At 47.0% G+C, this 18,513-nt stretch overlaps 1 protein-coding gene across 1 annotated transcript in view; it reads left to right on the top strand.

The window, feature by feature from the left end:
- LOC142591489 (sodium-coupled monocarboxylate transporter 1-like) overlaps window positions 1-18,513 on the top strand; it is a 117,951-nt gene that overhangs the window by 75,971 nt on the left and 23,467 nt on the right. Inside the window, exons 11-13 of the mRNA XM_075703817.1 lie at window positions 433-500; window positions 592-678; window positions 16,752-16,939. Coding sequence (XP_075559932.1) covers window positions 433-500; window positions 592-678; window positions 16,752-16,939 — 343 coding nt within the window. The remainder of the gene's footprint in view (window positions 1-432; window positions 501-591; window positions 679-16,751; window positions 16,940-18,513) is intronic.

The following is an 18,513-nucleotide window of genomic DNA, read 5'->3' as shown; positions in this document are numbered from 1 at the left end:
GTTTCCCAGTGGGAAAGGTTATTGAGTCTTCCCTCTGTAGATACATTCTGCTGGTTGAAAATTTTACCTTGGCAATACTTTTCGATTAAACAAGTTATTTCTCAGTAAATCTTCCCATTTAGTGTTTTAATTAATTATGATAGCCGCAATTGGCACTGGAATGATCGCGTCAAATAGGAATTATCCACCATGCTTTGCCTGTAGTGGATATAACAACGCCGCAAATTTATATTTGGTCTGTTATATAGCTGCTATATCTTACTTCAATTTTTTCCTGAGTTGAATGACCTGACACATACCGATGAATGTCTTGAAGTAACTGGACCTCTAATTTCTCATTCAAGAACAGCACGTCATTACAACGGGTACAGCACTTGTTCATGCGCAATGTGTTAGCGAAGCCAGGTTACTTATGGAAGCCACATTTTTCAGCCTTTGCCAGTGGCACTCTCATGACGTTGTTTGCAATCGCAGTGCCGTACATTGGAGCAGCTGCTCAAGTGAGTACGGGTGCACATTGCTACGCTGTCTCATCCACGTCTTCTACGCTCTCGTCTTATGAAATACACCGACTATATGTTTTGTCTGCAGTTATTCATGTCCCTGTTCTCCAGCGCTTCGGGGCCTTTCGCTGGGCTTGTCCTACTTGCCATTTCATCGCCTTGGGTCAACGCCAAGGTTCGTTTACGGCCAATTACAATGCCTTTCAGTGTCTTTCTAAGCTATGGCTTCATAATAAAGTGCATTTTGCACTTCTTTTACGGATGTCCTTTTAGCGACACTTTCTTGAACACCATGTGGAAGATATGCTTCATGACTAAACGTGCTGTTTAACAACGCACCAAGAGACAGCTTGACAACAAAACACAGAGCTAAAGTAGAACTTCTTGCCATAATTTATTACATTCTACACTCCGTGGCAGCAATACTATGAATACATGCGGCATGCACTAGTAAGACCCTTGCTCTCGACCTCTTAATACGCACAAGAAATATTTTCGACATCATTATATTGAAGTCTCAATTCAGGCTTCTAGTTCCTGCATTATATAGAGACCTGATATTTAATTTATTCATATTTAATTTAGTTTGCGATGTTTGGCATTCTCGAATAGAGTTTATTTGAATATAGCTATTGCCGCATATTTGTAATGAAACTGAATTACACCAGCTACGGGAAATAAGTTTGCCAGAATATTGATGTGGGGCAACCCCCTCCCCCACGCCCAAAACGCACAAGAAAGCCCGAAAAGTGAAGCATCGATTGCGATAGCAAATTAGTAGATAGCTGTACGAATTAAGGATAGCAGTTTTATCGGCCGTGTAAACTTGCAAACATTCCCTTTCTAACTAAGTTAAAAGGTATGGTGTCCCGCGCGCACAAGCAAACATGAGCACATCTCACTCGATGACCGCGGAAACTCGCTGCCAAAACCCTGGAATGAGGACGCGCAGCAGCAGCAGCCTGCGCATTGACATTGACCTTCGTGCTGCATTCGCAGAGTAGCAGACTAGAGCGCACTAGCTCCAGGTCGACCTCTCTGTCTTTCCTATAAATAAATTCTATTCATTCATTCGCTTCAACGCGAACTAAGCGCCAAAAACCCAGCGCACACGAAGTTATCAGCCCTTATCGCACCTAGACTGTCCCCCATGGCAGATTGCTTTCAAAAGAGGGCCCGCGCGGCCGCGCCATACTAAAACCCCTTAAATTTCGTAATCTAGTGCCAAGCGTTGAAGAATGCCGCCTCCTCCTCGCGCGCTCTGGCCGAGGCCGACGCCGCGTCGCTATTGGCCTAATAGCATCACGTGGGTCCTCGCGCCGTGCACCAGCGCCATTTTTGCTCGAGAAGCGTCTACGGAGTGGTGAGGAGCGCATCTTGGCGCCGTTGCTACGCTCGAGCAGTGTAGGCGGCGCCACGGTCGAGGAGGGAGCGTGAAAGAGAGGTAAAACGAGGAGGAGTGAAGGTGGAAGAGGAAAGTGTCCCTACTTTACGAAGTTTAAGGGGTTTTACGCCATACGCAACAGTCGCCGGAGTTTAACGGCCCCCTCCTTCCCTTCCACCGGCGCCTTCAGCCCGATGGAAGACGGGAGGCGCGCTGGCGCGTGCCTAATTAAGCCGCCATCTTCGGCTCACCCTCGCACACTTTCACTCGCACATACAGCATACGGCGCGTGGCGACGCTGTTATCGCCCTTGGACATTATACGGAACGTCACAGTGACGGCTACGGGAGAAAGGCCTTGTTAGATACGGGACCTTTTCCTGAGCCTCCTTCGAGTTCACCAGGCCACATCGAATCGCACCACCATAATTAAGGAGCGCAGAAGCACGTATACCACATTCCCGAGGCGCGGCACGTGCAAACAAGTTGGCGGCCCCCACCTCGTACGCCGCATCTTGAGCTATTCACTGCTTGACTCTTCCCGAAAGTGTAGCGAGAGCCTGGCACTATTCCAGGTAAAGTGGGTCCCGAAGCTAGACGGCTGTAATGCACCGTGAAACCCTGGCAGCATCGCTCCCATCCGCCTATTGTGACGGCACATTGCAAGCCGGGAAGGCAATACCGCAGAGAGAAGTAAGCACTCGGACAATTGGGGCCCAAGGAGCGACTCTCTCCGCCGGGTGTGACACAATCGAACGGGCGCCTACCATTGGCCGAACCTGACGTGACTTCGAGACACTGAAGGGCTTAAAAGCCAGAGACCGGGAGCAGCAAGAGAGCATTCCTTCGTTCATCTCTTTAGAGCTTCTTGCCGAGGGCCGCAGCGTCTGAGTTGCTGCCGGCCCGTAATGACTTCTATGACTGTTAATTTCTTGCTCGTCTCACTGTAAATAAACCTCCAAGTTTTCATCCCAAAGTCCTCCTCAACTCTCACAACTGGTTGCCAGCAGTGGGATCGCCTCCAAATGCAACAACTGGTGGCAGCGCTACGGATCAACCTTCGTCGAGAGAAATCCTGAGGAACTCGGAACAGCGAAAAAGAGCCTTCGTCCAAAAAGCAGTCCCGAGGAACTTGGAACAGCGAAGAAGAGAGAGCCTTCGTCCAAAGTAGTCCTGAGGAACTGGGAGTAGCGAAGAAGAGCGAGCCTTCGACCCAGGGAGTCCTGAGGAACCGGGAACAGCGGACTAACGAACCAGATGGCAGGGTGCTGCAACCGTAAGTGAGCGTGTGGTTTTTTTTTCCTTTTGATTCGCCAGACTTAATGAGAGCAGCGTTCCTGGCAAGTTGGTAATCCATGTGTCGTCTTCTTTCACGTCCGTGTCGTTTTTATGTCGCGCAATATCATTTAAGCAATCGCCAGACTTCAAATGTTGTGTTTATTTTGATAGTTCTAGGAATCGGGAATTTGTTGCATTGTGTGTTTGCACAAATTAATTAAGGAAAACAGTTCTAACCACCAGTCGGGGCAGCTGCCATGGATCTTAGAAGGTTGACGAAGTTAGACTTGTTGGTGTGCGACGATTTGGGAGTTGAGGCGGACGAACAGATGAAGAAGCCAGCTATCATAAAGGCAATGCAAGATAGTGGCAATGATGATGAAAGCATTGAGCTTGCTTGGGAGGCGATACAAGAACCACGGGAGCGTGAACGTCGTGAACGTGAGCATGAGCGTCGTGAACGTAAGAGTGAGCGTAAGCGTCAAGAACGCGAGAATGAAGGGAAGCGTGAGCTTCAAGAAATTACTCTTAGGTGTGAGCGTCAAGAACGTCAGCGTGAGCGTCAAGAACGTGAGAACGAACGCGAACGTGAGTATCAAGAACGTAAGCGTGAGCGTGAGCAAAAGCACGAGAGAGAGAAGGCAGCATTGATCAAAGAGATACAATATTGTGAGCAGTTAAAGGCACAGAGACAACGGCTGTCTGAAAATTCTGTAGGCAGTACAGAGCACAAGAATGAGGAAGTATCTAGCGGATTTTCGCCGAAAGCCGACGAGAAGAGTAGTGCCTGTGAGATTAGTTGCACATTCATAGGTGAAGGGATAAGGCTAGCTGCTAACGATGCCTTAGTGGCAGCAGAGGCCGTTAAAGGCCATAGTGAGAGCGACGAGGTGCTGTGCCAACACAGGACTGTAGAGACAGCTAGGCCGGCTGCGAACAAATTGGCACAGTCACCGCGTGTGTGCGTCGCATGTAAAGCTAACGAGGTTGCTAGCGAAGTAGAGAATACTGCGGACTTGACAGACGCGAGCACCCATGTCGAGTCGGATCTGCGTGCCGAAATGCAGTGCGAGCTTGACGATGCAGTTGAGAGTAGTTCTCAGGATGGCGAGCTCCGTAGCTCAAGGGAAGACAACTGCATTGTTCAGGGATCGGTGCGGCTCTCCGCCAGTCTAGGTAGCCAAGAGAGGGGTGATTTAGTTAAGAATCACTCAGACTGTGCGAGTAAGAGACCGATCCGGGCCGACGAAATGTGTACCGGCCAGCACGAGGCACGAGAAGGTGACATGAAAGAGAGTTCGAAAAAGCGCCGCAGAAAGAAGCACCGTAAAGATCGGAATGCGGTGGCTAATGTAGGGAAGCCAAAGACGGCGACAGGCGCGAAAAGGCAGGGCGCGGAGAAAAGAAAGGTGCGGTCGTCACTGACGACGTGTGCGCATCAAGCACGTTCGAGCTACCGGTCAAAGAGGGACCGAGAAGCATGTTCCGCACGGACGCGGACAAAGGACACGGGGCAGTTAAATTCCTCGTCGCTCCGTCGTTCTTTTCGAAGCTCAGCGTGCAGCACAAAGAAGCGCAAGGTGGCAAGACGATACGAGGTGATAGGGAGTAGCGACGCGGTATATCGAGTTCGTGATGAAAGCGGGGCGCCAGGACGCAAATTGGCAGGGGACTGTAACGTCTTGGGGGAGCTGATAGTAGAGAGTTTTAGAATTGGGGGCCCAAGCGGCTTGGGGACCCAAGAAAATTGCGCGCCACAAGTACGCATGCGCAGAACCCAAGCCAGTCTTGGGTTCTTGCGTTCACGTTAACCCAAGACCCAAGAATCGAAAACTAGCGTGGGCCCCCAAGCCGTCTTGGGCCGCCCTCGCGGGTGACAGCGATGGCGTACAGCAGATGGTCGCAGAGCAAACTTTATTTACTTCGACTGATTTTCGCCATTTCACGCGGGTGAACTCGCAGTTTTTTCGCAGCGCGTCACAAGAAAACACCAACTAAGAGCACTTGGCTTCGATTGGCTTTGCTTGGCTTAGAATCGCACACTTAATTCGTAATGCTAACCGGTACTACCACAGTTTCTTACATTTTATTGTTCGTTCTTTTTGCTCAAAAATGCATTCTGTTCGTTTTCACTTGTAAGAAAAGAGGTTCATTTTGTTTTTGTTTGTTTTTCTTTCAAGCAACTTTCTATTTTCCACACTGCGGCGCCCCGAGCGCTCAACCCAACGCTGTCTGCGTTCGACCCAATCCTCAAACTCTGCTGCTCGTCTAAACCCAAGAGCAACCGACGCAACGCGGCTTGGGGGCCCAGTGCCTTGCGCCCCCAATTCTAAAACTCTCTAGTAAGTCAGCCCTTTTGTTGTTCCTCGATAGCCAGAGTAGCTTTCAGACCGCAACCACCTCGGGTACGGCTCAAAGTATGAGTCAGACGTAAGCGTTTGGAACGGGAGGCCAAGAGAGCTTCCGTAGAAGAAAAAGATGCTGTTTTGTTTTATTTTTGAGCATTTGAAAAATATCGCGATTTAAGACTTCAGTTTCTCTCTGTATGTAAGGTATGAGCTTTGTTTATGTTTTGTTTGAGAAGCTCCGAGAGTTGAAAGACGCGTTTTAAGTAAGCCTGTAGTTTAGCGAGTTGTTAGTTAATGAGTAAATAGGCTTTCTTTTTTATGTGTGTGCGAGTAACCTGAGTAAAGGTTATCCTTGAGAGGCCTATGGTAACGCGCGTTTGTTTTAGTTAACCTTCTTTTCTAAGTGTTTTTTTTTCTATTTTCTAAGGTTAAGCCCGTAGGTTTTCAGTGAGTGCATGATTTGCACTGAGAAGCGTTCTTAGTTCCTTTAGGGCGTGTCCTGTGCGGACTGAGGGAAGCAGATTGTTAACGACTGGGTTGCTCGTGTGTGTTGAGGGCAGCCGTATTCAGACTTCTCGAGTGAGCGGGCGTGGAACGAGCTATTAGGAGACGCGTTTTTTTAAAAAGGGTTCTGCGGAGTGCGTAGGTTACGCAAATTAAGTTCTTGTTTAGGTTACGTGTCCTGTAAGGACTAAAGGAAGAAACGTGAGTAAGCGTAAAGTTTGCCTACGACGCAAGTACGCGTTCTGAATAGTGACCACAAGGCTAGCGCACTTGTGATTACGTACTTGTGAAGATGGCCAGACTGTTCAGTGGCAACAGTACGTGAGATAAGTACGTCACTGCGCTAAGGCGAGAACAGGCTGTTCGCAAAATTGTGCCACTTAAGTTATGTTCGGCTGTTTTCATTATTTGTTTGCAACGACAACGACCCTTTGTTTTGCTACAACAATAACACTCTGGTCTTGTCGGCATTCGGGGAGAAATGGATAGCGGTTTGGAAAGGTGGTTGGAACTGCTTTGTCAAAATTGGGGAAATAAAAGATCAGGGTTTATTTTGACTCAGTAATAGCCTGGCGAGTCAGGGGTTAAGAGCCTGCGCTTACACGTGGTGCAGCGCTGTGTTGTTTTGTTTGTTTGACGTATGTTCTCCAGGGCCCAGGATCCCGAAGTTCGTCAAACGAGGCTCGACACCAGTACCCGGCAGGTTCTTTCAGGGTTCCTCATGGCCTGCGAATTGATTTCACCGGCCATTCCGAACTTCCGGGCTGAGGACGAGCTGTTAGATACGGGACCTTTTCCTGAGCCTCCTTCGAGTTCACCAGACCACATCGAATCACACCACCATAATTAAGGAGCGCAGAAGCACGTATACCACCTTCCCGAGGCGCGGCACGTGCAAACAAGCTGGCAGCCCCCACCTCGTAAGCCGCATCTGGAGCTATTCACTGCTTGACTCTTCCCGAAAGTGTAGCGAGAGCCTGGCACTATTCCAGGTAAAGTGGGTCCCGAAGCTAGACGGCTGTAATGCACCGTGAAACCCTGGCAGCATCGCCCCCATCCGCCTATTGTGACGGCGCATTGCAAGCCGGGAAGGCGATACCGCAGAGAGAAGTAAGCACTCGGACAATTGGGGCCCAAGGAGCGACCCTCTCCGCCGGGTGTGACACAATCGAACGGGCGCCTACCATTGGCCGAACGTGACGTGACTTGAGACACCGAAGGGTTTCAAAGCCAGAGACCGGCAGCAGCAAGAGAGCATTCCTAGAGCGTTCCTTCGTTCATCTCTTTCGAGCTTCTTGCCACGGGCCGCAGCGTCTGAGTTGCTGCCGGCCCGTAATGACTTCTATGACTGTTAATTTCTTGCTCGTCTCACTGTAAATCAACCTCCAAGTTTTCATCCCAAAGTCCTCCTCAGCTCTTACAGCCCCTAGAGTGTACATCTAATTGCTGTCGCAATAAAATAAACTTAACTAGGAACGCTTACTTGCTCACTTTACAGTGACGCGTAGCCACTATGGGAATTTGGCCAAGAAGTCGTAAGCTGGATGGATGGGGAAGATAAAACTTGAGAGAAAAGTTTGTATTAGGGTAAAGTTGAAGTTGTAGACGAAATGAAAATACACAAACTAATGTTAGAGATTTATTTTTTTAAGGAAATGGTGTGCTGGTGTGAAAGGATAGCAACTTTGACGTTAATAATAGGGCTTCATTTCGAACTGCAGTTTCGTGACACATCAATTAAAAGAAAATCACCGCTCAAGCACTCTGTACAGATGGTTAACCAGCGGAGCTGAAACGTGCCGCCCCAGTGTTTATCACTGCGCTAATCCCGATTCTTCATTAAACGACGGTTTGGTAGGCTACCGGATCCTCGGTACGCAGTTGCCGCTTGCGCTCAATTGCACGAGCCTGTTCTTGTGCCCGGGCTGCAGGATCGGCACGGCGTAAACGAGCTCGTTCCCAGTTCTGCTCACAGCATTGCTGATCGAAAGCTGCCTACTCGCAAGGAGTACGTATGACGCGTGGCCTACCCATTTCGGAGCCGGAGAGAAACTGCTGTCCGGGCGCTGGGTTGCGACGCAAAGCAACGGCGTCACTAGTAGCACAGCAAATCCAAGACCACCTACATAGCACAAGGCATTTTCACTCCGATCCATGATGTTACCTGGCCCGACTGCGATACAATCTAATGGGGATACTCCCCAGTATGCAACAGTGATTTTGACGTCACCGTTTTCATCACGCCAGCCTTATCAGCAAAAATTTCGGGCCAGGTAGCGTGACATCATGGATCGGAGTAAACAGGCTTTGTGCTATCCAAGTGGTGCTGGCTAATCGCGCGCATCTCGTTATCGCTTTCTTTTTATTTTCGCGCATGCGCATGGGGTTGCGCAGGAGGAGTTTCCGGCGTATAGGCGACCGACATATAAACGGACGGACGGACGGACGGACGAACAAATGAATCGGCTTGCCATATACAGCTTCTCAGTTAGCCCCGTATTCTCCTTGTGTCACAAATGAACAGGCATACGGCCATGCGTACGTTCCTGTGGCTAAAACTCAATGTAGACGTCCCAAAGTAGAGAACATTTTGAATGTTTGCAGTAATGGTCTAATTTTTGGAATGCAATTTCTCGGTACTTTATGTACTGGCTTGTAATTCGACGGCAGGTTAATAAAAATGTTCAATGACCTCAGGCTCGTAGCAGATATGGCGTAGAGGAGACCGCTCCAGCTCAGACCTGTGTAAATAACAGCTTAATGGTGGAATACGACAGCGTAATTTTGTGAAAGCAATTTCCAATTTACGCGTCAGACACCATTGATTGTCTTATTGGAAAAGCAAATCGTTAAAGCCTATTCGTTTCAAATATCTGTGTTTCGATGCATTTTAGCAGAGAAGATTCTCTAAATCTACCCGCCGTGATATAAGCAGAAGTCGACAAACAGACATAACTAGTCTACCTGGGGACGCGCGCGCAAGTGTACGGTCATCTAATTTAAAAACAAACCATGGTGATCTGATCCCCATATCAAACGCACCAAGGGTAAATTCAAAGGTGTTAACGTTTCTGTAGTCCGTGACAAACAAAAATTACATGCAGCCCCACCCACAAAAACGCGTTCTGCCTATACTTCAGCTCTGAGAGTCGAATTCACTAACAATTGCAGAAAATTTATATACAACCAAAAAGGATCGCTTATTTTCTGCCGCAAACTTGTGTTGCGCGTTTAAAACAGTCTTTTTTTTTCTGAACAGATCAGTCTTGGTGTCACAAGTTTTAACTTAAAAGACGAATGTCTGCGGTAAACTTTATGGATGATCCTCATATCATGGCTCACCTAAATATTGTAGCTTTAAACAACGAGCTTTTATTTTCTAATTAGCTCAGAATTTATATTGTAAGAGCAATGTCATGAAGCTGTGCGCGGAATGCAGCTGTCTGGGCTTTCTTTCAAAGATCAAAGACAGGCGAGCAGCGTTTTGTGGTTGGAGCTTGTTCGTAATTCTTGGGTTGTCACCTACTATAGTGCATTCAAAGTTATTATGCGATGATGAGGTGAATTCTGCGCACACTGAGAAGGAATTGCTCACAATTACAGCTGTCGAAGGATTTACAGGAAGTTTTCGAAGCGCTGAAGTAATTTCTAATAAATCGGTCTTAAATATGGATGACGAATTCGGAATTCGTAATTAATAAGATCACGATAGCGCCTCGGAAGTATGGCTACGCTCTCCCTTTCTCTTCACACATTTACGCGTCCGTAGCTATTGCATTATTGATTTTCAAATGCGTTAAATGATCTTACAACAAGACGCTTAAATATCTAGTGGGCGGGAATGTAGCATTGGAAGGAATTCTATCACGAAATTCAATCTTGATAGTATTTACGGGGATGCTTACGGGAATGATCGCACGTAACTAGGCTTTAATTGTTATATCTGTGCTTGCACAAAAAAAAAGTCACAGGCCTGCGCGGCACACGCAGCACTGTCAGTGTGTTAAGTGGGGGAGCGGCTCCATAGGAGCTCCATTTTCGGCACCACGCACTACTGGGTCTTCGAGGCGAAGCCCCTTCGCGTCGTTGTCACGAGAACGATCTGAACTGTATGCACGGCGTCGACACAGAGCTGCGGCCTGTGCTGTGGCTTGTCCCGCTCTCGACCTTGCCTGGTTGCAGCCGCGCGCGTAGCTCTGCGATTCGCTTCTTCAGCAGCGGCTCGTGCCTTTCGAGGAGGCCCCCATAATTGGACTGAATTGAATTCGGGGGTTTTACGAGCCAAAACCACGACTTTATTATGAGGCACGCCGCAGTGGGGAACTCCCGGTTTATTTTGACCACCAGGGGATCTCTGACGTGCCGCCAATACACGGGAGAAGGGCGTTTCTGCATTTCGTCCCCATGAGGCGCTACACCTTGTACCGAAGTGTAGACACAGGTATTTAGACTGCGTGGTGCACGAGTCACATCCCTTGACTCGCGGTATGATGCGTTGGTGATGATGATGAAGCAGGAAGTTTTTGGCATCCCCTTCTAAACGGGGTGGTGACAAATAGTCACCTAACCTGTTTGAGTTAGGCAGGTACAGCTACATGCAGCATGTAACTGGTACATGCAGCTGCTACATGTCGGGACACATGATGGAATCTAAGGGAACCGCGATGAATAGTTTGTCCGTATCGACGCTACGCGGCGCGCAGGTCGCATCGCGTGTCAAATGGCACGATACGATGGTAGTGATGATGACGATGATTCAATGTCATTCCCTTTGAAACGGGGCGGCGAAAAACAGTCACCTATCCTGTTCCAATTAACCACGTATGCCTCACATGTTTTTCGTTACACCAATATTTGTACGTCTCCATAGCACATAGTACATCTCCGTGTATCAACTGCTACATGGTGTCCCACCTGTTGTAATAATATGCAACTACATTGCAAAGGGCGCACGTATTGACGCTAGGTGACGCTTATCTCAGGTCGCAAGGCAAGTGGCACGATACCATGCTAATGATGATGCTGATCACTTATTGGCATCCCGTTTCAAACGCGGCGGTGACATAGTCACTCGGCCAGTTTGATTTAATCAGGTACGCAATACATAGTTTTCTAGCGTTCCTGTATGCAACTTCTCAAAACTTTCTTTTATTCCTCAAGCCTTCTTTAACTGCCCTGTTCGGCTATCTGTGCTTCTGCTAAATGGCGTTCTACCTAGTGTAGTAATATGCAGCTGCCAGTGGCGTAGCCAGAAATATCGTTCGAGGGGGGGGGGGGGGTGCTCACGTTGCAGCTCGGCCTCCTTCTTAAGAGGAAACATTAGGTCGGATGCTCCTATCTAAATACATGTTGAAGGAGAATTCGTTTTTCTCGGCAACCACTGCACCAAATTTGGCGAGGTTTGTTGCATTTAAAAGAAAAACTTAAATTCTAGTGACTGTTTGTTTCGAATTTTCGATTTAGGTCGTCAATAGCTTATTGAAATGTGGCAAAAATAGAAAATTTTCAGTAAACGAAACATTTATGTTTACAACTCTTTAAATCAGAAATGAAAATTCATATCACAATTCTGTGAATTGCACATAATAGTACATCTAGGCAGCGGACAAAATTGATATGTTACACATGTCTAAAAAAAATTAAGTATTATGGAAATATGGCTTTTGCAGAACCCTTTTACAAATCATAACCAATTCACGTAAGATACAAATTGACATATGAAATTTGTACGCTTTGAATGGTGTAATGGATGCCGTTTACAGAACCGCGATACCCGTTCTTGATGCAGAGCTAGTAATTCGTAAACTTCGTGCTTCTATTTTTTTCGAACTTTCGAATTCTTCAAAATAGTTTAAACAAAGTTCAGGCCCTAAATCGAAATTCCGCTTCCAAAAGACACTAGAATTTAACTTACTCTCTCAAATGCAACAAATTTCATTGAAAGCGATTCAGGAGTTATCTCAGAAAAGCGCTTCTGCGTTTTACATGTATCTGAATAGGCAGCGTCGAAGTTGGGCCCGAGCTAAAGCTTCCTCTTAAATAATTTGCCTAGGGAACAAATACACGAATAATAACTGCATTGTCATTGCCAAAGATGCTGCAAACGAATTCTTGAACGCTACGCACTGTCAATACAAGTAAAATATGTATTTTTTCATAGAGGAATATATTCGTATGTGCCAAAAATTCTGCCCAATATAACTGATGTGAATGCTTCCATATCTTTTGTCTATTTAATAAGTAAAGAACATATCACACGAACTTTAGAACTACATCAGTTCGAAGCCAGCAAAGCAGTGCATGCGGCTGATATGAAAAATGTAAAGGCCATGAAATGAACAAGTTGAGAACAAATATGTTAATGACACTTTGTCATTCAAGGTCCTTGTTTACATTATTGTACATATGCAACGGCCAGTGAAAAATCTCAATGACGCTGTCATTTGTTCCGATGTATTACGCAGCAGCAGCTGTCACCGGTCGTGTATCGTGAGTAATTGCACCGAAATTATAGTCGCAACAGAGAGCACGTATAGAAAGTAGTTCTGCAGAATATACGAGGGTGAGTCAAGTAAAAGTGAGCCAATGCGAATATATGACAAACGGGGTACTTTAATTAAAAGTAGCCCTTTTGAGCATTTAGACATTTGTCCCATTGACTAACGAGTCGCGCAATTCCTGTCTAGTAAAGCTCCTTAGGTTGCTGCTTCAAAACGTTTGCAACTGACATTCGCGACATCGTCCGAGACGTATCTGGTTCCCTTGAGCTGTTCTTTCGGTTTCCCCAAAATGTGGAAGTCGGAAGGCGACAGGTCTGAGCTGTATGGCGGATGTTGCAGTGTTTCGCGCTTGAACATTGCCAGTTTTGTATTAACCACATCAGCGACGTGGGGACGGGCATTGTCGTGGAATAAGATGATCCCATTCGTCAATGTTCCACGTAGTTTGTTCTTGATTGGGACACGCAGCCGATCCGGCGTTTCACAATATCGGAAACTATTGATAGTCTCTCAAGATTTAGCAAATTCTATCAGTAATGGCCCCTGATGATCGAAAAATAAAAGTCAACAACACCTTTCGGACGTAAATGACGGCCTTTGCTTTCTTTGGGGGTGGTGAATTCGAATGTTTCCCTTGTAACTTTGCCTTCGTGTTTCAGGCTCGTAGTTGTGGCACCATGGTTCGTCCCTGATCACAATTGCAGACAAGAAATCGTCACCCTTATTGTGATACCGGATCAGATGAGTAAAGGCAGCGCCGATTTTCTCCGTATTCTGGCGGTGGTTCAAAATCTTTCGCATCCATTGCGCACACAAGAGCCGATAACCGAGATGTTTGTGAATTATGGCGTGAACCTAACTGTGACTGAAGTTCACACGCTCTCCCAGTTCATCGATGCTTGTCCTCCGCTCTTGTCTCATCAGCTTATCAAGCTTTGCAATTTTGTAGTTTTGTTAGGGGTGATTGCACGATGGCTTTGGCCCGGTCTGGGATCGTCTTTGCAACTTTCACGTCCGTCTTTGAACCGTGTGTTCCAACGCTTCACAGTGACCAATGAAATGCAATGTTTGATGTACACGGCAGCCATACGGTGACTAATTTCTTTTTTGGGAAACACCTTCAGCTGTCAAAAACCTCGCGGCACCATGCTGCTCAACTTCTGGAGCGTGCATTACGGCACGCAACCATGTTCAACCCAGTGTATGAGAGCATTAAAGAACATTTGCCTTCCGGTTCCCACGTGGGAGCGGCCCGCTTCGTGAAGACTCACGATCTGCAGGACTTCTTTAAAGTTTCACCGTACCATACCATACCATCCTCGCAACTGCGTGTCACTTTTGTGAATGAGAGATGCCTGTGTGCTACGCGCAGGCCTTGCAGCAAGATAACGAACAGAAACATGATTGCGCGGGGTGGGTAGGCTCACTTTCATTTGACTCGCCCTCGTACATTAGAAATGCGAAGATACAATGGAATATACAAATGCGAAGGTACAGCTTCATAAATGACAAAAGAGTGTCACTGGAAACAAAGTTCCCTGCACGCATACACAAAACCTCGCAGCAAGATATTTAAACATACGTATAAATAAGCCTCCATTAAAACTACGTATTTAAGAAAAAAGTCACGGTATGTAATGCGTCAAACAAGGCAAATAAACGTGGTGCGAAATCACAGATTCACAGAATCCTAGATCCAGGCCCCATTCTATCCACTCCCCCCGATGTATCGCGCGCGACGGAAGGCGGCGCGCTTGCTCCTCACTTTTCTCTCTTGCGCACCCAAGACTGGGCCACCATCGTCGGCTCACACATACCCCCCTCCCCCCACACGCTTTCACTCGCAAATACAGCATGCGGGGCGGCGTCACGATCTTATCGCACTTGGACTTTATGCGGAACATGAGGGCGACGGCGACGGCAGGAATGCGCCTAGAGTGTCCATATAATTGCTATCGCAATAATATAGTAAGAGTATCCGGCAACTGAAGCGTCCCATGGCTCATTACTTTCCCCAAAAGAAGTAACAAAATAGAACTTTCACCACGCGACAATTCGCTACACCGCAACAACGTTTCTTTTTTCCTTTTGTGGGGCGGAGGCACCGTAATAAAAAAAAGGCAAAGCATGTTGGTCACAATCGAATGCCTACTTTGGGCAACTAATGTGGCTATTAAAGGAATGCCGAAGAAAACACGAGACGCTTGGTCGACCAAGAACCATGCGCATACTGTTCGCTATCTTACACCGGCGAGACAAGACTTTCTGGAGAGGTTGCGCTCAAGCGAACGCGATACAATCCCTTGAGTCCCCACAGTGATGGCGGCTAGCGACCATTGTTCCTTTTCCCGTGTGCTAGCTAGAAAGCGTCCAAAGCTCTGCAGGCGAAACTGCACTCGGCTAGAGAAAACCGAAAACGCACCGAAGTGCGCCGCGCGGTGGTTGGGACAACACGAGAAAAACGCATGCGCTCTGGCTGGCCCTGGCAGCCCGCGGGTAGGGGAGCGAGAAGAAGAAAACTGAAGAGGCTCAATGCCTCCTCGCGATTAAAAGTCAAAGTAGAAAAATAAATAAGAACGTAGTTACCTTAGCTGCCTTTAGTGTCCTCACTGGATGCTTTGGCGCAGGTGAAAAAAAAATTGATATTTTTTATGTGACATGGACGGCACGAATGAACCACCTCAACGTTTCGGCTCATCGGGCCTCGCTGCGGGCTTTGTCAACTTGTCTGATAGTGTGTTGATTTGGCTTGTCTCGTTGTATGGCCCGATGTACTACTTTGGAAAAGTCAATGCACCTTTGACGTCAAATATTTATGGGAGCATTAAACTTACAAAGTTCCGCAATTGAAAATCTAAAGCACACGTTTGGAAATCTCAAAGCACCTTTCACATCAAAAGTTTATGAAAACTTTACACCCATAAAGTTTCGGAATTGATATCCACGCGCTCCGCAAATTCCATGATAGAGTGTAGATTCCGCGGCCTCCGCGAGGTGCCGCGGCGAGCCCGTTCGCCATCAAAACATCCTTGAAACGTTGTTCTCGGATGGGGCTGCTTGCGTTATGTGCCTTCCGGTGCATGGGCGTTGCCGCGAAATTCAGCCCGTGTTCGCAATTTTCACGGTGAAACGGCTTTTTCAGTGTGAAAAAGACCCACTCTAGACAAAATCCAGAATGATTTCGGGCGCCGGGGGTTGCTTTGGTCGGCGGTGCATGGACAGCACGAAAACACGAAAAAATTTAGGGGGGGGGGGCTGAAGCCCCATAACCCCCCCCCCCTGACTACGCCCCAGGCAACTGCTATGCAAATCGCACACGTATCGACGCTACTAGGCGCGCATGTCACATCGCGTGTCTCCTCACGCGCTAGGACAGATTTATAGGAAATTTTTTTCCGTAGCATGCTAGCAAGCGCTGGCGTGGCTCAGTGGCGGTGTAGATGACTCACGCAGCGGACCTGGGTTGGCTCCCGGCGGTAAATGTTTTCGACGATAGCTGCTACACACATCGGTGAAGGCGACGGCGGACACCGTCGCCAACCAAAATGGAGATTGGGATAAGCCCATAACAGCCTACGCTGTCATAACCTGCGCATGAGGTAGACGGGAATGTTTTGTCATACAACGCAGATTTTTCCATAATGAATACAAACTGCGATCCTCTCCATGAAGATCCGTAAATGTTTCGGTAGGTTTTTACTGCCACCTGCCGAGGTCATTTGCAACCTGAAGTCCGAGGAAGAAGAAAATAAACTTTATTAGAAAGAATGGTCCGGCAGATTTTTTTTTCTTCTGCCAGAAGACAAACACACAGCACGAACAACAACACGCTAAAACAAAAAGACTCATATGCGTTGCGTTTTCCGCACGGGAGAGGTCGGAATGTTCCCGGGAGTGCTGGTGTTGACAGCAATTCCATCATGTTTTGTTTTGCTTGGGCTGACAAAAAAAAAAAGAAAAACAATGGAGAACTCAAAGCAGCAAAAAGAAAGAAGTCATACTTTCCAGTCTGAAAATAAAAAGACATTATCGGAAGTTTCAAATAACAAATTAAAAACCTAACAATGCCTATGTTTTCACCACAGTTACAACATCATGCAGGTGCTTGGAGGTTCAAATAACTAGACTACACGTGCTCGAATTGTACCGACATACAGCAGTTAGCGGCAGCTCCTAACAGGGTGTCTCACTGTTGAGCATAACCTGTATGAAATGGCGGTGCCCTCACTTCACAGGGTGCAGCCTGGGCGAGCTTGGGTGTCTGCGTGCTCCAATTGTGGCATGCATTGGGAAGGCGGCTCACCGGTGTTGGACGTTTGTCCTTCATTCCCGGAACGTTGGACCGGTGCCCCCTGGATGCCAATGACACTTCCACAGACGACAGCGCTACAGTGTCAGTGTACCAGGCTGTACCGACCACAAGGTTCGTATCGCTACGCAGTAAGGGCGCACGCCATATCGACCAGCCCACTGAATAGCTGCTTTTTTTGGAAGAGAAACGCCAGCTTCAGTAGGAGTTGTGCGTAGAAACGGTGTGTTGTCGACACACGTGGTACAATTAGAACAGTATCCAAATAAACACATCATTATCATACGAGACACGTCTGGAGACCTGCAACTTACATATATAGCAGGCGCATAGCCTTATGTAACATGTCGCACCGCTATTCAATAAAGAAGAATGCCACGTCTTCCTTCAATGGGCGCCGAGCTTTTGTTTACTATTAAGAATAAGCACTGTGTGGCAGTTTAGGGTGCAGAAGCCTCATCCAAACAGTCGTTCACATTAGAAATCAGTTTCGCGTACTTAGGGCACAGCCTTCCTGCTCCTAGCTACAAAAAACAGTGCAGGTGGTGTTTGACTCTATGGACTAGAGCCGAGTTGCCTGGAAGGAAAGTTGAAGGCAAAAAGATTTTTGGCGTATCGATGACCCGATTTTAGTGAATACGGTAATTGATTCGTCTTCGACATTTCTTCAATGCAATAAGAAAAAATTATATGGAATTATGGTTCAGCTGGGCATGCTTTATGGTAAAGAATACTCTCTAGACTTTCATAAAAATATGAATTGCAATCTTTCGAAATTTGTCGTTATTGCTGATGAAATCTCTCCTGAAAACAAAAAAAGGATGGTTTAGCTCCTGCTATACCACGCACTATATTGTGCGCTATTCAGGCAAACTCGTATGACTACAAGAAACGTATTGAGGCACCAGGTTAGCTAACAACGTTCTTGTTTTTGCAAAATACCTATCATTAGCAGTATTTGTTAGAGAAGAAAATCCACTAGTACTGCAAGGGTGGGCTTGTTCGTATGGTATCTTGAAGTACGACTGTCCATATAGAAGGATAACTTTCGCAGAACCCGAATCGCCCAGCGTGCAGACATCAATGTGGTCGTTTGGTAACCGAATAAACTAGGTAGCTTTTGCAGGAAAACAAATCCCGAAAATGTCGCCAGAGAAATATCTGAAAAAAAAAAACCACACTAACAAGCATGTCGAATGCCACGCATGCGTTATATATAGCATTCCACTAAGTTGCGGGAAAAGCTACGTAGGCCATACCGGCAAATGTCTAAATGACATTTGCCGGTATGACAGACTGCGTGACCGCTCTAACATAGGGGAGACAAAATAGCCACCAGAAAGTTTATTTTTTTGTCTCTGCAGCGCCAAAAACGTGGCTTAAGAGCATGTTTTGAATATACTTCCATTCTAGGCAGAAACAAGTACGAGTCAACTAGTCTGATTATAGAAGCAGCTTTGATCGCCAAGGAAAGCTATAGATGCGTTGGCAAAACCTCTATTACGCTGTCAAAACAAAGAATAAAAATTTCTGCGCATGACCTGAAACCATCAGTGTCAGCAGTCTGCAAGTGGTGTCTTTTAAATTTATTGTGATTTCTGTTATCTTTTTTGTCTGCGGAATAAGTAATTACGCTGCACGTGTTTCTGATGCGCGACGCAGAGGGTACAAGAAAGGCAGGGTACCTG

This window comes from Dermacentor variabilis, chromosome 8 (assembly GCF_050947875.1).
Source record: "Dermacentor variabilis isolate Ectoservices chromosome 8, ASM5094787v1, whole genome shotgun sequence".
Classification (NCBI taxonomy): Eukaryota; Metazoa; Arthropoda; class Arachnida; order Ixodida; family Ixodidae; genus Dermacentor; species Dermacentor variabilis.
Note: the sequence above shows the minus strand (reverse complement) of the source record. Positions and strands in the feature narration are given on the sequence as shown.